This window comes from Stigmatopora nigra, chromosome 12 (assembly GCF_051989575.1).
Source record: "Stigmatopora nigra isolate UIUO_SnigA chromosome 12, RoL_Snig_1.1, whole genome shotgun sequence".
Classification (NCBI taxonomy): domain Eukaryota; kingdom Metazoa; phylum Chordata; class Actinopteri; order Syngnathiformes; family Syngnathidae; genus Stigmatopora; species Stigmatopora nigra.
This window is the reverse complement of record NC_135519.1, coordinates 2,585,730-2,600,665: the sequence shown is the minus strand read 5'-3', so window position 1 is coordinate 2,600,665 and position 14,936 is coordinate 2,585,730. Positions and strand designations below refer to the sequence as shown.

The 14,936-nt window shown below is 34.9% G+C and overlaps 1 protein-coding gene across 1 annotated transcript in view; it reads left to right on the top strand.

Moving 5' to 3' along the window:
* wdpcp (WD repeat containing planar cell polarity effector) overlaps positions 1–7,111 on the top strand; it is a 66,310-nt gene extending 59,199 nt beyond the window's left edge. Inside the window, exons 15-16 of the mRNA XM_077730424.1 lie at positions 17–149; positions 6,575–7,111. Coding sequence (XP_077586550.1) covers positions 17–149; positions 6,575–6,594 — 153 coding nt within the window. The 3' untranslated portion in view covers positions 6,595–7,111. The remainder of the gene's footprint in view (positions 1–16; positions 150–6,574) is intronic.
* Positions 7,112–14,936: the final 7,825 nt, after the last annotated feature.

The window sequence follows — 14,936 nt, the reverse complement described above, 5'->3', positions numbered from 1 at the left end:
CGTTGGACCTTCAAAGGACCTCCATTACGTGGCCGACGATAAGGGTGAGATGGTTCTGGCGGAGGTGGCCAAGAGGAAGGCCCAGCAAGTGACGGAGGTGTGCAGCGAAAAGGAAATCATCACTGTGATTAACCGGAGAGATGATGAAGGTGACTTGCCTTTTTCAACATCTTAAAATAACTCTTACAGATTTCTTTTAACAGCTTGAAGGTTGGGAAAGTTTTACAAATGTAAGACCTTAATGATCAATGAGATGTTACTCTACACATTAAACTACTGTAAACCCAACATGCAACATTTTTATGTTGTCTTAAAAATACTTATAGTAAGGTCAAAAGGGATTTTCATACTACAGTAGTACCTCGACTTACGAAATTCGTTCCAGAAGTGATTGTCGTCACATACATTTTTCATAGGTAGAGGTGCATTTTACATGTAAAAGCTTTAATTCATTCCTACTCGTTCGAAGATCATCGATGCTACTACCCCCGAAATCCTTTGAAAATGATAACAGTATAACAATTTTATCAATTTTTATGAAATATCTGCAAAACACAAACAAGCCGAAAAAAATATATGAAAATCGTTCATTAAGCAACTGATATTATTAAGATCTGCTAAGATATTTTCCATTGAAGTTAATGAACAGGTATGTAGTCGATGGCGGGGTACGAGTAGGCAAACATTTGGCAGCTGAATGAACATTATGTGCACACTCATGTAAACATACAACCTAACAACTTAAATGTATGTTATGTATGGTGAAATATCGATCTAGCGACGATTGCCTTTGACGACTTTTCTTAATTTCATAAAACTGGGCGACAGCAAGAATCATGAACACCTTGATAACGGCATTCTTCTTCTTTTCACTCGTACCATAACTTTCTTGGGCCTGTAATAAAAAGCAGAGGATAATGTTGCATTAAGGACACTAAGAAAAATGAAAAATGCGTTACAACTTGGAGATGAACGAGGGTCAAAGGACACAAATCAGGAACTTAACGCCAGCCAGACCAGCTCCACCATGATCCCAAAAAGGGGACTTTAAATTTCCATGCCCCCCCCCCCAATACTCTTCCCCGCTCATGGTTAATTTCAAAATGAAATGCAGGATGCTACAATATCCTAAAAACATTTGACACCCTCCATAATTTAATATTTTTCATACATGTATATAGTAATTTAGTAAAGGCAGGTCTTTAATGACAGTACTGTTAAAAATCCTAAATGTCACTTCATTTATGAAGATGTTTAAAAGAATTCGTAAAAGTAAAAAAAAACCTTAAAATATGTGAATAAATATGGTTTTACATTATAGAGATTTCCTAAATCTGGCCATTAAAAGTTTAAATGTCTACAAATTTGGTTTGCCATTTTTTTTATATATTAGTGAGTTAATGCTCTTATTAATTTTAGGGCGGAGTCTAAATTTGATCCACTGATCTGAAATCTTTTACGAGGACTTAAATCATGGACACAAACATTTTTAATGATTGGAAAACTATGTTTTCCTTAACTGTTAGACTGCTTTGGTTTGCTCATGTAGTTTTTCACAAAATAGTTCACAAAATACCTTTTGAACAATAACAACTGACATGTTGCCAAAAAATCTGAGAACATTTACTGCTAGAAAACCAACTAAATTGTGACTAAGAGTATGTAATTTTTTTTAAACTGTGCTCAATTACTCCACGGAGGACACACATACCAGAGGGGATAAAAGTGTGTTTCCGATTACACACTGGTCATTCTTCACTTGGGCAGCATTTAGGTAACTTCCACAGAAAGAGTTATTTGATATGGCATCATAAAATCGTACATTGACGGCAGAAGAAAAGTGGCATTTCCCTGAGTTACCTAATGAGGGGCACAACACACATTCATGTAGCCTTTCTCTTAAACCCTTTAATTAACGCCTTCATTTTTTTGTCTACATCACCTACCGCTCAGTCTAGCCTTGGACTCAATGTGTTTTCGTAAAGAATAGAAGAAAAGTTGCTATTGGTTTGTTGAAATGCTTTGTTGGCAAAAAAGTTGGATTTTTTCCCATACTTTTGTTCATAAACCCAACATTAAATGGAATTCATGATGTAAACTATTCGCTCTAATCTATAGGCAGAGTTCAAGTACTACATGATCCAAGCAGTATTCCAATCAGTACTGGTTACATCTATGAAAATATCATGTTTTCGTCTTCTCAGCAAAAAACGTGACATTTTAAAGACGTTAATCTTCCTTTTAGGGTAAATAGCCATCTTTCGAGGTATACACACAGTATATATATGCAATATATTCACTTTTTTGCTCCCATTGCCTACAATAGACCCCCAATCAATGGACTGGATGTCTATTGTGATCAATAGCAGTCAACGAGTTCACTTTTTTCTAGAGTATTCTACAAGAATCTGGTTTCACCACAGCGATAAATTCATTTCAATGCTGGACATGTAGGATGCTTTTTGCGCACAGCATCTCATATTCAAGCACGTCCTTTTGTAAATGGCACACTCAAAATACACAATGGAAGAATCTCAGCACAGCTTAGCGACGTTCCTTTGAGAAAAAGCTTCTGGCTGACAAGGGTAGCGATGGGCACAGATACGCCATTGTGAGCGTCACCGCAAGTGGGAGGCATTGCTTTCTCTTTTTCACGCTATTTCTTTTTTTCTGGGTCAGTTTTTTTCCCCCTTCTTTTTTGCCAAGAGTGCGAGCCAAGTGGCTTTGTGAAGTTGCCACGCGGCCGCCGGGCTTTCACGCTGGCATCGGGACAAGAAGAGCTTTATCTGGAGATCCACGTCGACTCTGTTGAAAAGCCTGTTAGCTCTGGCGTGTCCCCCCTGTAAAACAGCTGTTAGTTTCGCCGTTTTGCATTCCCGCTTACGCTTTCCTATAACCTCGTTCGCTCTTTTGAGGAGAAGTGTGAAACCTGAAATTCTCAAACCTGCTAGGCCATGCGGAACACACAAATTATCGTGAAAACATATATTGTTGTGGAAAATGATCACATTTCAATGGTATACTCTTACACACATCATGCTAATTGTTGACATTTAATGGCAAAAGATTTTTTCGGAAAACACCATGTCATGTGTAAACAGTCTGTAAAAGGAATCAGGGAAAAAAAGAAAGTGTTTCTACTACAAAAAGATGACCTAGCATCAATAAGTATCTACCACCTTCCTGATTTTAGATGTAGGCTTATTTATCACATTACACCACATATTATCATGTTTCTTAAGCTAGGGACGTCAAGTTTATTTATTTGCCCCTAGTCATTCAAAATATTAAAATAGTACTTACCTATGATAATATGAATGAATATTAATCATATATTACAGAAAAAAACATGCTGAGACATATTTCCAGTCTCAACATCAAAAAAACAAAGTAGTCACAAATTATTGTCATTGTGAGTACAGTACTTAAAGTATATTTGGAGTTTTAGACACATATACTGTATTGGCCCGAATATAAGACAACCCCTTATTTTCCAAGAGTCAAATTTGAAAAATAACTTTGAACACCAAATTCAATTTTTCTAAAATTATTACAATTACAACAATATTTTTCAGAGAAAAAGCATGTTATTTTTGCCGCATTTATATTATACAAAAACTATCACATCTTAATATCTGAACATTTAATATGTAAACTAAAGTGCAAACACATTTGTGAACGAATGGCTTCTGTTTTTTCAAGTACAAATTAACCAATTTACTTTGATAAAACAACAAAATTGCAATAACTGCATAAACTCGAGTTCTGCACTTTGAAGGACCTAATCTAGATTCTAATTTCTTATCTTGGATTTGCACTAAAACTCCATAAGGTGCTAACCACTTTTGTCACTTTTTGTACCTGGCTAGTTATTTGTGACCACTTATTCATGTTGACTACTGATTTATTTATTACAGTCTTCCCTCGATTATCACAAATTTACCTCTTTGTGGTTTTTTTCTTTTTTAAAGTTCATAAAAATGTGAAAATCCACGCTGAAACCTGTATGCGGAAGCCACTATTGCTAGCTACTATGCCTCAGTACTGAAGGAACAAAAAGGTAGTAATAATAGGAGTGACCCTACTTCGCAATTTTCGATTATCGCGGCCATGTCTGGTATACATTAAACGCAATATTCGAGGGATTACTGTACTTATTTATTGATTATTTATGTGTACTTCATGGTAAAGCTTTAAATCTAAATATACTTGTATAAAGACAATAAAAGCATATTATCTAATATTGTAATGTCTGTTTTAATATTGTTAATATTGTATAGTGTGTAATCACTTCTTTCCTTTTGTTAGCACAAACAACGTTGAGCCTCTTTACACGCTGCTGCTGTTTCTGTATTTTGCGCTTCATCATTGTTTGCATTGTGATGCGTATGAAAGCAAACGTCGTCGTCTCTCTGGTGATGTTTGAAATGTCAAAGCCGTATCGGTTTTGGCTCTTACACGCTGTTGCTTTCAAATCGTGACGCCTGATGAAACCCCAGCGATGGTTTCATACAACACAGTGTGACTGAATACACAAATGGAATCATGTCTGTATGGGATTTGTGTTCTTCGGCTCCTCCTGACGATTTTTGCGGCTCTTGACTGATGACTCTCTCCTCTCTCTTTCTCTCATATACATATATATGTATGTGTATATATATGTATATACATATATATGTATATGTGTATATATGTATATACATATATATGTATGTGTATATATATGTATATACATATATATGTATATGTGTATATATGTATATACATATATATGTATGTGTATATATATATGTATATACATATATATGTATGTGTATGTATATGTATATATATATATAGATGTATATACATGTATATGTATGTGTATATATATATGTATGTGTATGTATATGTATATATATATATATATATATATATATATATATATATATATATATATATATATATATATATATATATATATATATATATATATATATATATATATATATATATGTATATACATGTATATGTATGTGTATATATGTATATACATATATATATATGTTGGTGTATGCATATATATATATATATATATATATATATATATATATATATATATATATATATATATATATATATATATATATATATATATATATATATATATATATATATATATATATATATATATATATATATATATATATATATATATATATATATATATATATATATATATATATATATATATATATATATATATATATATATATATGTGTGTGTGTGTATAATTTTTTTAATGTATTTATATTCGCAACACGATACCCAGAGTCTGACTCAGACCAAGAAAAGTACATACTAAAGAGAGCGTACTCGAAAAGCCATTGCCTTTTTGTGTCTTTTTTATTTAATTTTTTATATGAAAAAATGGTTTATATCAACCGCCTCCCAATGTTGTATTCCGCCATTGTTATCTGTTCTCAGATGAAGTTTCTTTGTTTCTCATGGGAAGCGGCGGCTTAGCTTTTGGAGCTTTTGGCTCTGTGTGCAAGCACAATGGCAGTACGGGGGCTCATGAGTGAATCCTATGCACCCCACCCGGCTAAACTCCCCCCCAGCCCCATCTCAATCCTGAAATCCTGATCTTTGTGGAATGGGAATGAGCGGGAATTTTGGATGCAGCCCAATTGTCTTAGAGCCTGCAGGTTTCATTTGCTTGAAACTCCATTCGCCATCAGCTTGTTTTGGTTAGTAGCAAAAAACATAACGCATTGGCTCCCATTGACAACCTTAGACGCCTAATCTATTTTGACTGAAAAAAACAGCAGTGTCGTCATTGGCAGGCAATGATTTCAATGATACTAGTAGAACAGCAATGCAGCTTTTGGGTCTTAAGAATATGAGGGACCGCAAAACATCCCATAGTGGCTGTGCGCAGAAGTTTTAATCCAAATTACTATAGGTTAATAACCAAATAGTCATCCGTTGGCAAGTACCACAGAAAGTTTCAAATTCCAAATTGTTTTTTTTTCCCTCCCATCACTGATAGACAAAGCATGCAGGGACAAACTTAGCTGCCATGACACCGATACCAGCTTGTCTGCATGCGTCTGCCTTGCACGCAGTAATATCTGTGTGTTGTGTCTGGTGCACACCTTATCTCCGGCTCCAGCTTAACCTTTGCAGGTGAACGATTGGCAGGTAGAAAAATAAGAATAAACACGAATGGCTGGCTGGAATGGCGAATCACGGCTAACCTTCGTGGAATGTTGGCATTGCCTCACTTAACCGAAAGTCATTGAATGTTTTGAAGACAGAAGTGGTTTTACTCAACATAATAATAAGCAAAATGGTATGAAATTGCCTCGCTGGCATTTAATAATCTGGACTGGAGGCTAATGGAAGCGATTTATGTCATATTGTTTTAAATATCTGCACAGGGGTTTTAATGTCAATCACTGGCTTATTAACGCATGATCCTAGCAGCCAGAGAGATCAACATGAGTGACAATAACTTGAGACCAATTAGTGCACCCGGCTTCTTAACATATTTATAACATATGAACCTTTTTTTTCTCTTTTTTTTCTGCAGGAGGAAAGGAAGATGAATGAGTTGGGCTCAATGTATTTCATTTTTATTATTTTATTTTCCTTATTGAATTATAAACTATAAAATATGATATATATTTTTTATTCTATACTATTTTGCTGTATATATGATATAATATGAAAGCAGATCAGGATAACCGGCACGAAAGATGAAAGAATACATGAATAATGGCAAGAATATATTTCCAGGCACCAATAGTCCAACTTATTTGTTATCATTTTGCATTGTACATTGTATCATTTGGCAAAATAATTCAGAACTCACTTTAATGATTTGAGTGCCATTTTTTAAATTCCATTAGTTCTTAATGATTTATTTCAATTAATTTAGTTTTATTAACATATGGACTATTTCTAACAAAAATCCATCAAAAACTTTGTAATGGAAAATCATTTATTTTTCAGTATATTGTTGTTTCTTAACATATTTTTTCCATAACACATTTTTAAAATGTACATTCTATTTTGAGGAGTGTAGTTTTGACATAAAATGTTATGATGAAAATGTAAGTTGATTTGTAATAGAGTATGTATAATGTTGTTTTTACTCTTAAAATGTGCGTTTACTGACATTTTTTTAAATTCATGTTACAAATATTTAATTCATTAAAAAAACATTCGATGTATCATTCACAGGTAATTAGTTTTATTTTCCGTATTTTCTTTTATTTCAACTTGAAATCCGCTCATATTATTTACTTTTAGTATTACAGGATACCGCGTTTACATCATGTATTGTTTGTGTTTAGTCCTCATCAGGAGGACCACATCCTTCAACAGTTTTTTTCTGTGTTTGCCCACACTAATGAACTCACTTAGTTGTCAATTACCAATCATCCAATGAAGTTCTATTGCATCAAATGTGGTGAACACAACATTTTATTACCCTTAGTGTGCAAAAAGTACTAAAACCATTCAATAGTAGTACATTAAAAAGTCCAACAGCAAATTATAAAAGTCATCGGTTAAAGTTAGTTCCACCAAAAACCCAGTTCATTTTTGATACAAAAGGTATTAACTCATAACTACCATTGACGGCGATTGATGTCCATTATGACCGTCACTGAGTTAAAAATACTTGATTCACAATCATTAAAAAAATACCTCAATGTTGCATAAATCATGAGATGTGACATATTTCTATAACTTGTGCGTGCGTGAGATTAAAGCAAGCAGTTTTATTCATGAACAGGAGGCGAACGTCGACGTTAAAGCGTGCCACCTTTCCCGAGCATCCGCCATGCCGGTGTCAGAGCTGTCGACGCGGCGCGCTCGCCCGCCTAATCTGACAGCGCCTAATCCCTCACTGTATCCTAATCTATTTACTTTGCATTCTAAGAGGATTTACATCCCCCCCAAAAAAACATATACAAGGAGCCACGGTTAGAAACGGACAGAAGATCAGCGAGGATCCCTTTCTTTTTTTGTCGTTTGTTTGTTTCGTGGCAAAAAAGGGAAAATCGCGGTATGTTTTCCGCCGAGTCAATCCTTTGCGTGAAAGGAATTCCATTTTAGTGATGGATACTAAAGCTTCTCTTCAGTACGCTTCTAGTGCAATGCGTTTGGCCTGTCACGCCGCCTTCACATGCCGTCATGTCCTGATTGTTTGACCTGACAGCTGCAAAAATTGCTAAACAAACACAGCTCCTCCTTGCCAAGGCTCGGATCATAGACTTTTTTCAGGTTTAAAAAAGGAGACTCCGCCTCCTCAAAATAGTGATTGACGGGACGGGAGCAATGGTGTCTTAGAAAGTAGCCTTGATTCCTTGCCCCAAAGTTGACCCTAAAATTGACCCTAAAATTAAACGTAGAGTGAATTACGTATTTTGCAAAATATAAATCACTCAGTAATGTAAATCACACTAGTCAAGATGTGACATCATAATGAAGTTAAACTTCATATGTCACTTTCTGGGCTGTCCTTTGGACTCTGTGGAGGAAGTGGGAGAGAGGAGGATGCTGACCAGGATGATGTCCATCATAGAGCGCATCTCCCACACCCTGCATGAGTCTGTGGAGTCCATCCGAAGCTCTTTCAGCAATAGACTGCTGCACCCCCATTGCAGGAAGGAGCGCCTCCCATCAGCTGTCAGGCTCTTTAACAAAACAAATGGTTGAGTGTTAAGACCTACCGTATACATGCATGTACATCTATGTGTATCTATGTGTATGTATGTATATATATATATATATATATATATATATATATATATATATATATATATATATATATATATATATATATATATATATATATATATATATATATATATATATATATATATATATATATATATATATATATATATATATATATATATATATATATATATATATATATATATATATATATATATATATATATATATATATATATATATATATATATATATATATATATATCTTATATATATATATATCTTATATATATATATATATATATATATATATATATATATATATATATATATATATATATATATATATATATATATATATATATATATATATATATATATATATATATATATATATATATATATACATATATATATACATATATATGTTAATATAATGTTATTATACAGGGTCTATATACAGTGAATAAAAAGAATGAGTCCAAATTTTCAGGTCAAAAAAATGTAAAGCTCCAACATGTTCTAACCAAAACGTTCTATTATTTCCTGTTTTACAAGTGCTCAATGTGTCCACCAATGGCAGCATTGACATCAACTGTCAGAATGTTATGGTCCACCGTGTTGATTGCAGTTGTCATTTGATGTTTGTTGTTGTCAATATTTGTGTGATGGAACATAAAATTTCTCTTTAATGTACAACCACCTACAGCAAATATCAATGACATGAAAGGTCAGACAACTGCCGAAATCAACAAGGTGGACCACTATTACATGCTGAGGACCGTTAGGCAGCAATTCTCACGTTCGCTTAATATTTTTCCTACTGTCACTGGTGGCCACAATTGAGCATTTTTAAAACATGAAATAATACTTTTGTTATTTTTAACACGTGTCCAAGCTAAACTTTAGTCACCTATTCAACATTTGACAGTTTGTGTCATGATTCTGGAATATTCCTTTCAAATCACCATGTATATCTACTACTTCAGAAAATAATTCAGTCCAGAAATGGTTTTTTACCTTGTATTTTTTATAAGTAGAGACGCATTTTATTTCTGAAAGCGGTAATTTGTTCCAACCCTTCTAAGATCGCCTACTATTCCGACACCCATTAAAAATGATAAAAGAAGACCAGTTTTGAATCAAATATTTGCAAAACACAATAAAAGAGACAAAAAGATAAGAAATGCAAAGACATTTTTTATTGTGGTGGATTGGTGGGGCAAACAGCTTAGTAAACAAACGTAAACACACAACTTAACCACTTCAAACTGTTATGTTTGGTAAAATATGGATCTAACACCATTGACAACTTTTTATTATTACATAAACCTGAGCGATAGCAAGACTTTTCAACACTTTGATAACAGTACAATTTGTTTCATTCCATCACAATTTCAAAATTGAATACAGCATTTTAGATTTCGTGTTTTGTAACTTTTGGATTTAAGGAAGAAATTTTCCCATTTAGGCTCTTTGTGATGTAAAAACATTTGTAAATAGAGGAATGCTCAATGGATGGATGTGGTGGGTTGCCAGTAACATTTACTCTTTGTTCATGCAGGTTAGTGTGAAATATCATTTAGGAACATGTAAAATTGTACGTTTTAACATGCAACTCACCCCTGATCCAAACCATGAAAAGTGACTTGTAGGCCAGAAAATACTGGACATGTTGTGCTTGATAAACTACAATATAGCATTTCCACACAGCCTTTTCAAATCCTGTTTTAAGCAAAACAAGATGACTTTCACTTGTTTATACATCCATATTTCCTCATCCAAATATCTAATCATGTAAACTTTGTATTGCCTTTAAAGGCCAAATGTGCACATGCGCCGATCCTAAGGAATACCAAAGAACAAGAAATACTTGTTGCTTCCGAAAACACGGCAAAATGCCAAATGCTCTTGAAGTTGGAAGGAAACTCATAAATCACTCATTCATGTAGTGAACCAAGACTAATGTGAAAGTTGCAGTAATTAAAATCCTTTAAACAACTCCTACTTGGAACACAACCAAAACGCAATACTCTTAGCCAAGGCACAACATGTTTTATTGTTTTTATTTTCTTGAATGATTGTTACTGTATGTTTTGATAATAAAGTACAACACAGTGATCTTTCTTATTCAAGACACATGACGATATTTCTTGGTGTTTTGGGGGGCCCTGGAACTCATTAAAGCATTTCTTTCACGTCAATGAGGGGCAGTAACTTGGGACCTGGAGTTCTTTAGATGTTTTTCCAGGATATTTGTGACATCCTCGCTGAGTCCTTAATATTCTTAAAGTCATTTTAGTCAACTAATCTCTGGGTTTGTTGGCAACTTTTCCAAGTTTTCCCTATTTGTGGATAAAGGGTCTGAAAGTGGTTCTTTGCAGCCCTCAAATCTCACAAATATGTTAGTATTTTTTTCTAGACTCATAGAGTACAGGTTTTTTTGGATCATGGAATGATATGTTTGTTCTTCAGATGTTGTAATTTACTAATTTCTTGATAGAACACATGTGGTTGCCATCCGGTTTGAGTGTGGCCAGTCAATATGAACACAGCTTTGTCAAAACTGTGGTTTGGAACAGTTAGTTACTTTGTGATTTAATAAGGGGTCGTGTCACTTTTTCACAAGGTTTGTAATTCCCCCAATCCTTATTTGGTAAATAAAATTAGATTTTTGAAACTGAGTTTTGTTTTCCTTGTGATGTCACTCTGATATAAAAAATAGGTTTGATGAACTGTATGTGATAAACTGAAGAGGGAGTGAACGTGTATACATTCATTCATTCATTCATTTTCCGAACCACTGTATCCCCACTAGGGTTGCGGGGGGTGCTGGAGCTGATTTCAGGCTCGAGGCCGGGGACAGCCTGAATCAATGGCCACGAGGATACAGACAAACATTCAGGCTCACAATTATACCCAAGGGCCATTAAGTGGCCAATCAGCCTACCATGCATGTTTTTGGAAGATGGGAGGATACCAGAGTACCCGAAGAAAACCTACGCAGACCGAGCTGCATTTGAACCGAGGACCACAGAGCTGTGAGGCCGACGCGCTAACCACTCGAGCTGCGGGGCTGCCCCGCAGTATACATATATTCAATGTAAATGTAACTATTTCCTAGGCAACGAAAATACAATCAAGTCCAAATAATAATGTTATTAGAGAGGGTTCTAGGCCTAAAGACAACAACAAGAAAAAAACAAGTCGTACCTCTACTTACGTTTTGGTGGGTTTTGTAACTTTCATATATTGTACCGGTCTTTTTGCATATCAAAGTGGTTTGGAACCTGAAATGTTTGTATTTTGAGGTATTTGTAAGTAGATGCACCATTGGAGGTGAGTTTTTAAGTAAGTAGTTGTATGGCTTTGTTTTTAAGCAGCTACAAATTACGATGACGACATCGGAGTAAAAATGAATAAATTGCCATGTTAATGATGTGTCTGCCCAACAGCTAACATGTTTAACATGGCCTATCAGTGCTATTAACACACTGAAGGCCTTGTTAATGTTTCCTAATGAAGGCAGCCTGCAGCACTTTGTGGCATGCTGGGATTTATCAGTGCTAATGATGGCCGTCCACCCTCAGGGCTCCTTCATTGTCCGTCTCAGCTCATCATGATCAAACATGGTTTTACTTTAGCAACTCATTGGTTTTCATTGACGCGGATAGGCATCCTATCCGTATTAACTGGAATGATTACTGCCGGGCCTCACAGTCAAAATGAATTGGACCCATATACCCGTCAATGGCACTGAAACATGATCCACCCAGTTCAAATAGATTGGACATCCAGCCCGAGGCCCCCATTAGTCGTTATGACGTTAGTGAGCGTATCTAATTACTGGGAAGTCACTTAGTGGAAAACAGAATACCCCCCCCCCCCCCCCCCAAGGCCCACCTCTTATCAGTAGACTACCTGCTTCTTGAGAAGTTAGCATTATAATTCCGTCTGACGCTGATAACATCAAACTGGGCAAACAACTTCCCATATTGGTATTTTACCCCCAAAAAATCATAGTTTGTTTATTTTCCTCTTATAACTTGATCAGGATTTCTTTACAAAGGGGGAAAATGAGAATGTCAGACCCGGTCTAGTATTTTGGACAAATAAATAAAAGGGAAGCCAATAGGCAAAAAGGACACCCATGTCTAGTATAAATACATTTCTCTGTATGTTGTGTAAGCAAGGTTGGTGTTTCCCTTAACACAGATTTTCAAAGTTTTTATTTTTGAAAACATGTTGTGATTTCATTCGTTATAAATAAATAATTTTAGTCATATTTATCCCCTGTTTTGAGGCAGTTTAACTAACATTCTTGAGGTAACACTGAAAAGGTTATGACTGTTTTCGTAAAAACAGCAGGTTTCCATCAAATTATCATTTGGGTAAAAACTATTTTAATCATATACTGTTGTAATAGTATCTACTATGTTCATCAAAATTAAATGTAAAGTTATTAAGAATTATTTTGTTCTGGTTTGACTGCAGTATTTCATTCATTCATTCATTTTCTGAACTGCTTTTCCTCATAAGGGTCTCAAGGGGTGCTGCAGCCTATCCCAGCTAACTATGGGCAACAGGCAATGGACACGCTGAATTGGTCGCCAGGAGAAAATCCTCGTAACCCTGGGGAAAACATGCAAACTCCACACAGAGTGGACTAGCCTAGGATCAAACCCTCGACCCCAGAACTGTGAGGCCGACACCCTAACCACTCGCTCACCATATTTCTGTTAAGTAAAAAAAAATGTTTCATTGTCAGGAAATTTCATACAGTTACGAAAGAAAAGCAATTAAATACAATCTATAATATTTTAAAGAAATCCAATGAAGAGGAAAAATATTTTAAAAAGCTTAAACCTTGTATGTTCTTTTAAAAAGAAAAACATCTCTTTAATCATTTGTCCACCAATTAGCATGTTAGGAAGACAAAATATGTCAACGTCATTCAGCCAATCGTTGACGAGAATGAATGCTCTTGTATGGAAAAGGCCATAACAACTTAGTAACTTCTATTTATGATCTTTATAGAATGTGATTAACACAACAAGTACTGATATGCACGTCTCGGTTCACCTGACGGACAGTGGGAAAAGTTAACGTCTTTTAGTCAAATATGGATATTTATATTAAATATTAAAAATTGAGACAGCCATAGCTTCAAATTAGGTGGTTGTTAATGACAATACAGTAGTTATAGACTTGCTTAATTGTCTTTTTAAAATAAATATTACTTACAATTTCTTTAAAACTATAATTCCAACAACCACAATTTTGGATTATTTCAGGCTGATCAGAAAATGTAGTCACTTTAAAAATTCTAGTGACTCAATGGATATTTTCCTTAGTGTTAGAGCATTTCAATATCTTAAAATACTTTAAAAATGTTACCATTAAAATCAATTACCCACCAATGTTAAATAAGAGAAAACGAAAATGGGTTTATTCTCTGCAAATTTGCAAATTCAAAGCAATCAATTTGTTAGCCCATTTATCACTATAGAAATGTTTCATATTTCTTAGTGAATGTTTTGCATGCATTTTCTTTGATCATTTTAAATGTCCTATGCTATTTAATCTTATGATTTTGTTTCTGGGCGGCCCGGTGGAGCAAGTGGTTAGCACGTCGGGCTCACAGCTCTGGTGTCCTGGGTTTTAACTCCAGCTCATGTCCGTCTGTGTGGAGTTTGCATGTTCTCCCTGGGTATGCGTGGGTTTCCTCCGGGTACTCTGGTTTCCTTCCACATTCCAAAAACATGCATGGTAAGCTGATTGGACACTCTTAATTGCCTCTAGCTATGGGTGTAAGCGTGAATGGTCGTTTGTTCCTTGTGCCCTGCGATTGGCTGGCCACCGATTCTGAGTGACACCTGCCTCTGGTTTGGAGTCAGCTGAGATGGGCTCCAGCACCCCCCGTCACATTAATGAGGATAGAGTTGTTCAGAAAATGTAGAAAAACAAACTTTTTTTCTTTTTGTTATTATTTTTGTTACAATTTAATTTTCTAACAGTTCCTGCCCTAGTGCATTCTCTTTCCTGGCTTCCGCATTTCAAATTGCTGAGTAATGACATTTTGTCAGCGACACTGATGCTGTATCTAAGTGCAATTAAACTCATTTACCATCTCTTAATCAGAGAGCAAAAGAATGATTTAAATGTCACTGTAAATTGATGAAGAAAGTCAAGTTGAAAAGGCATTAA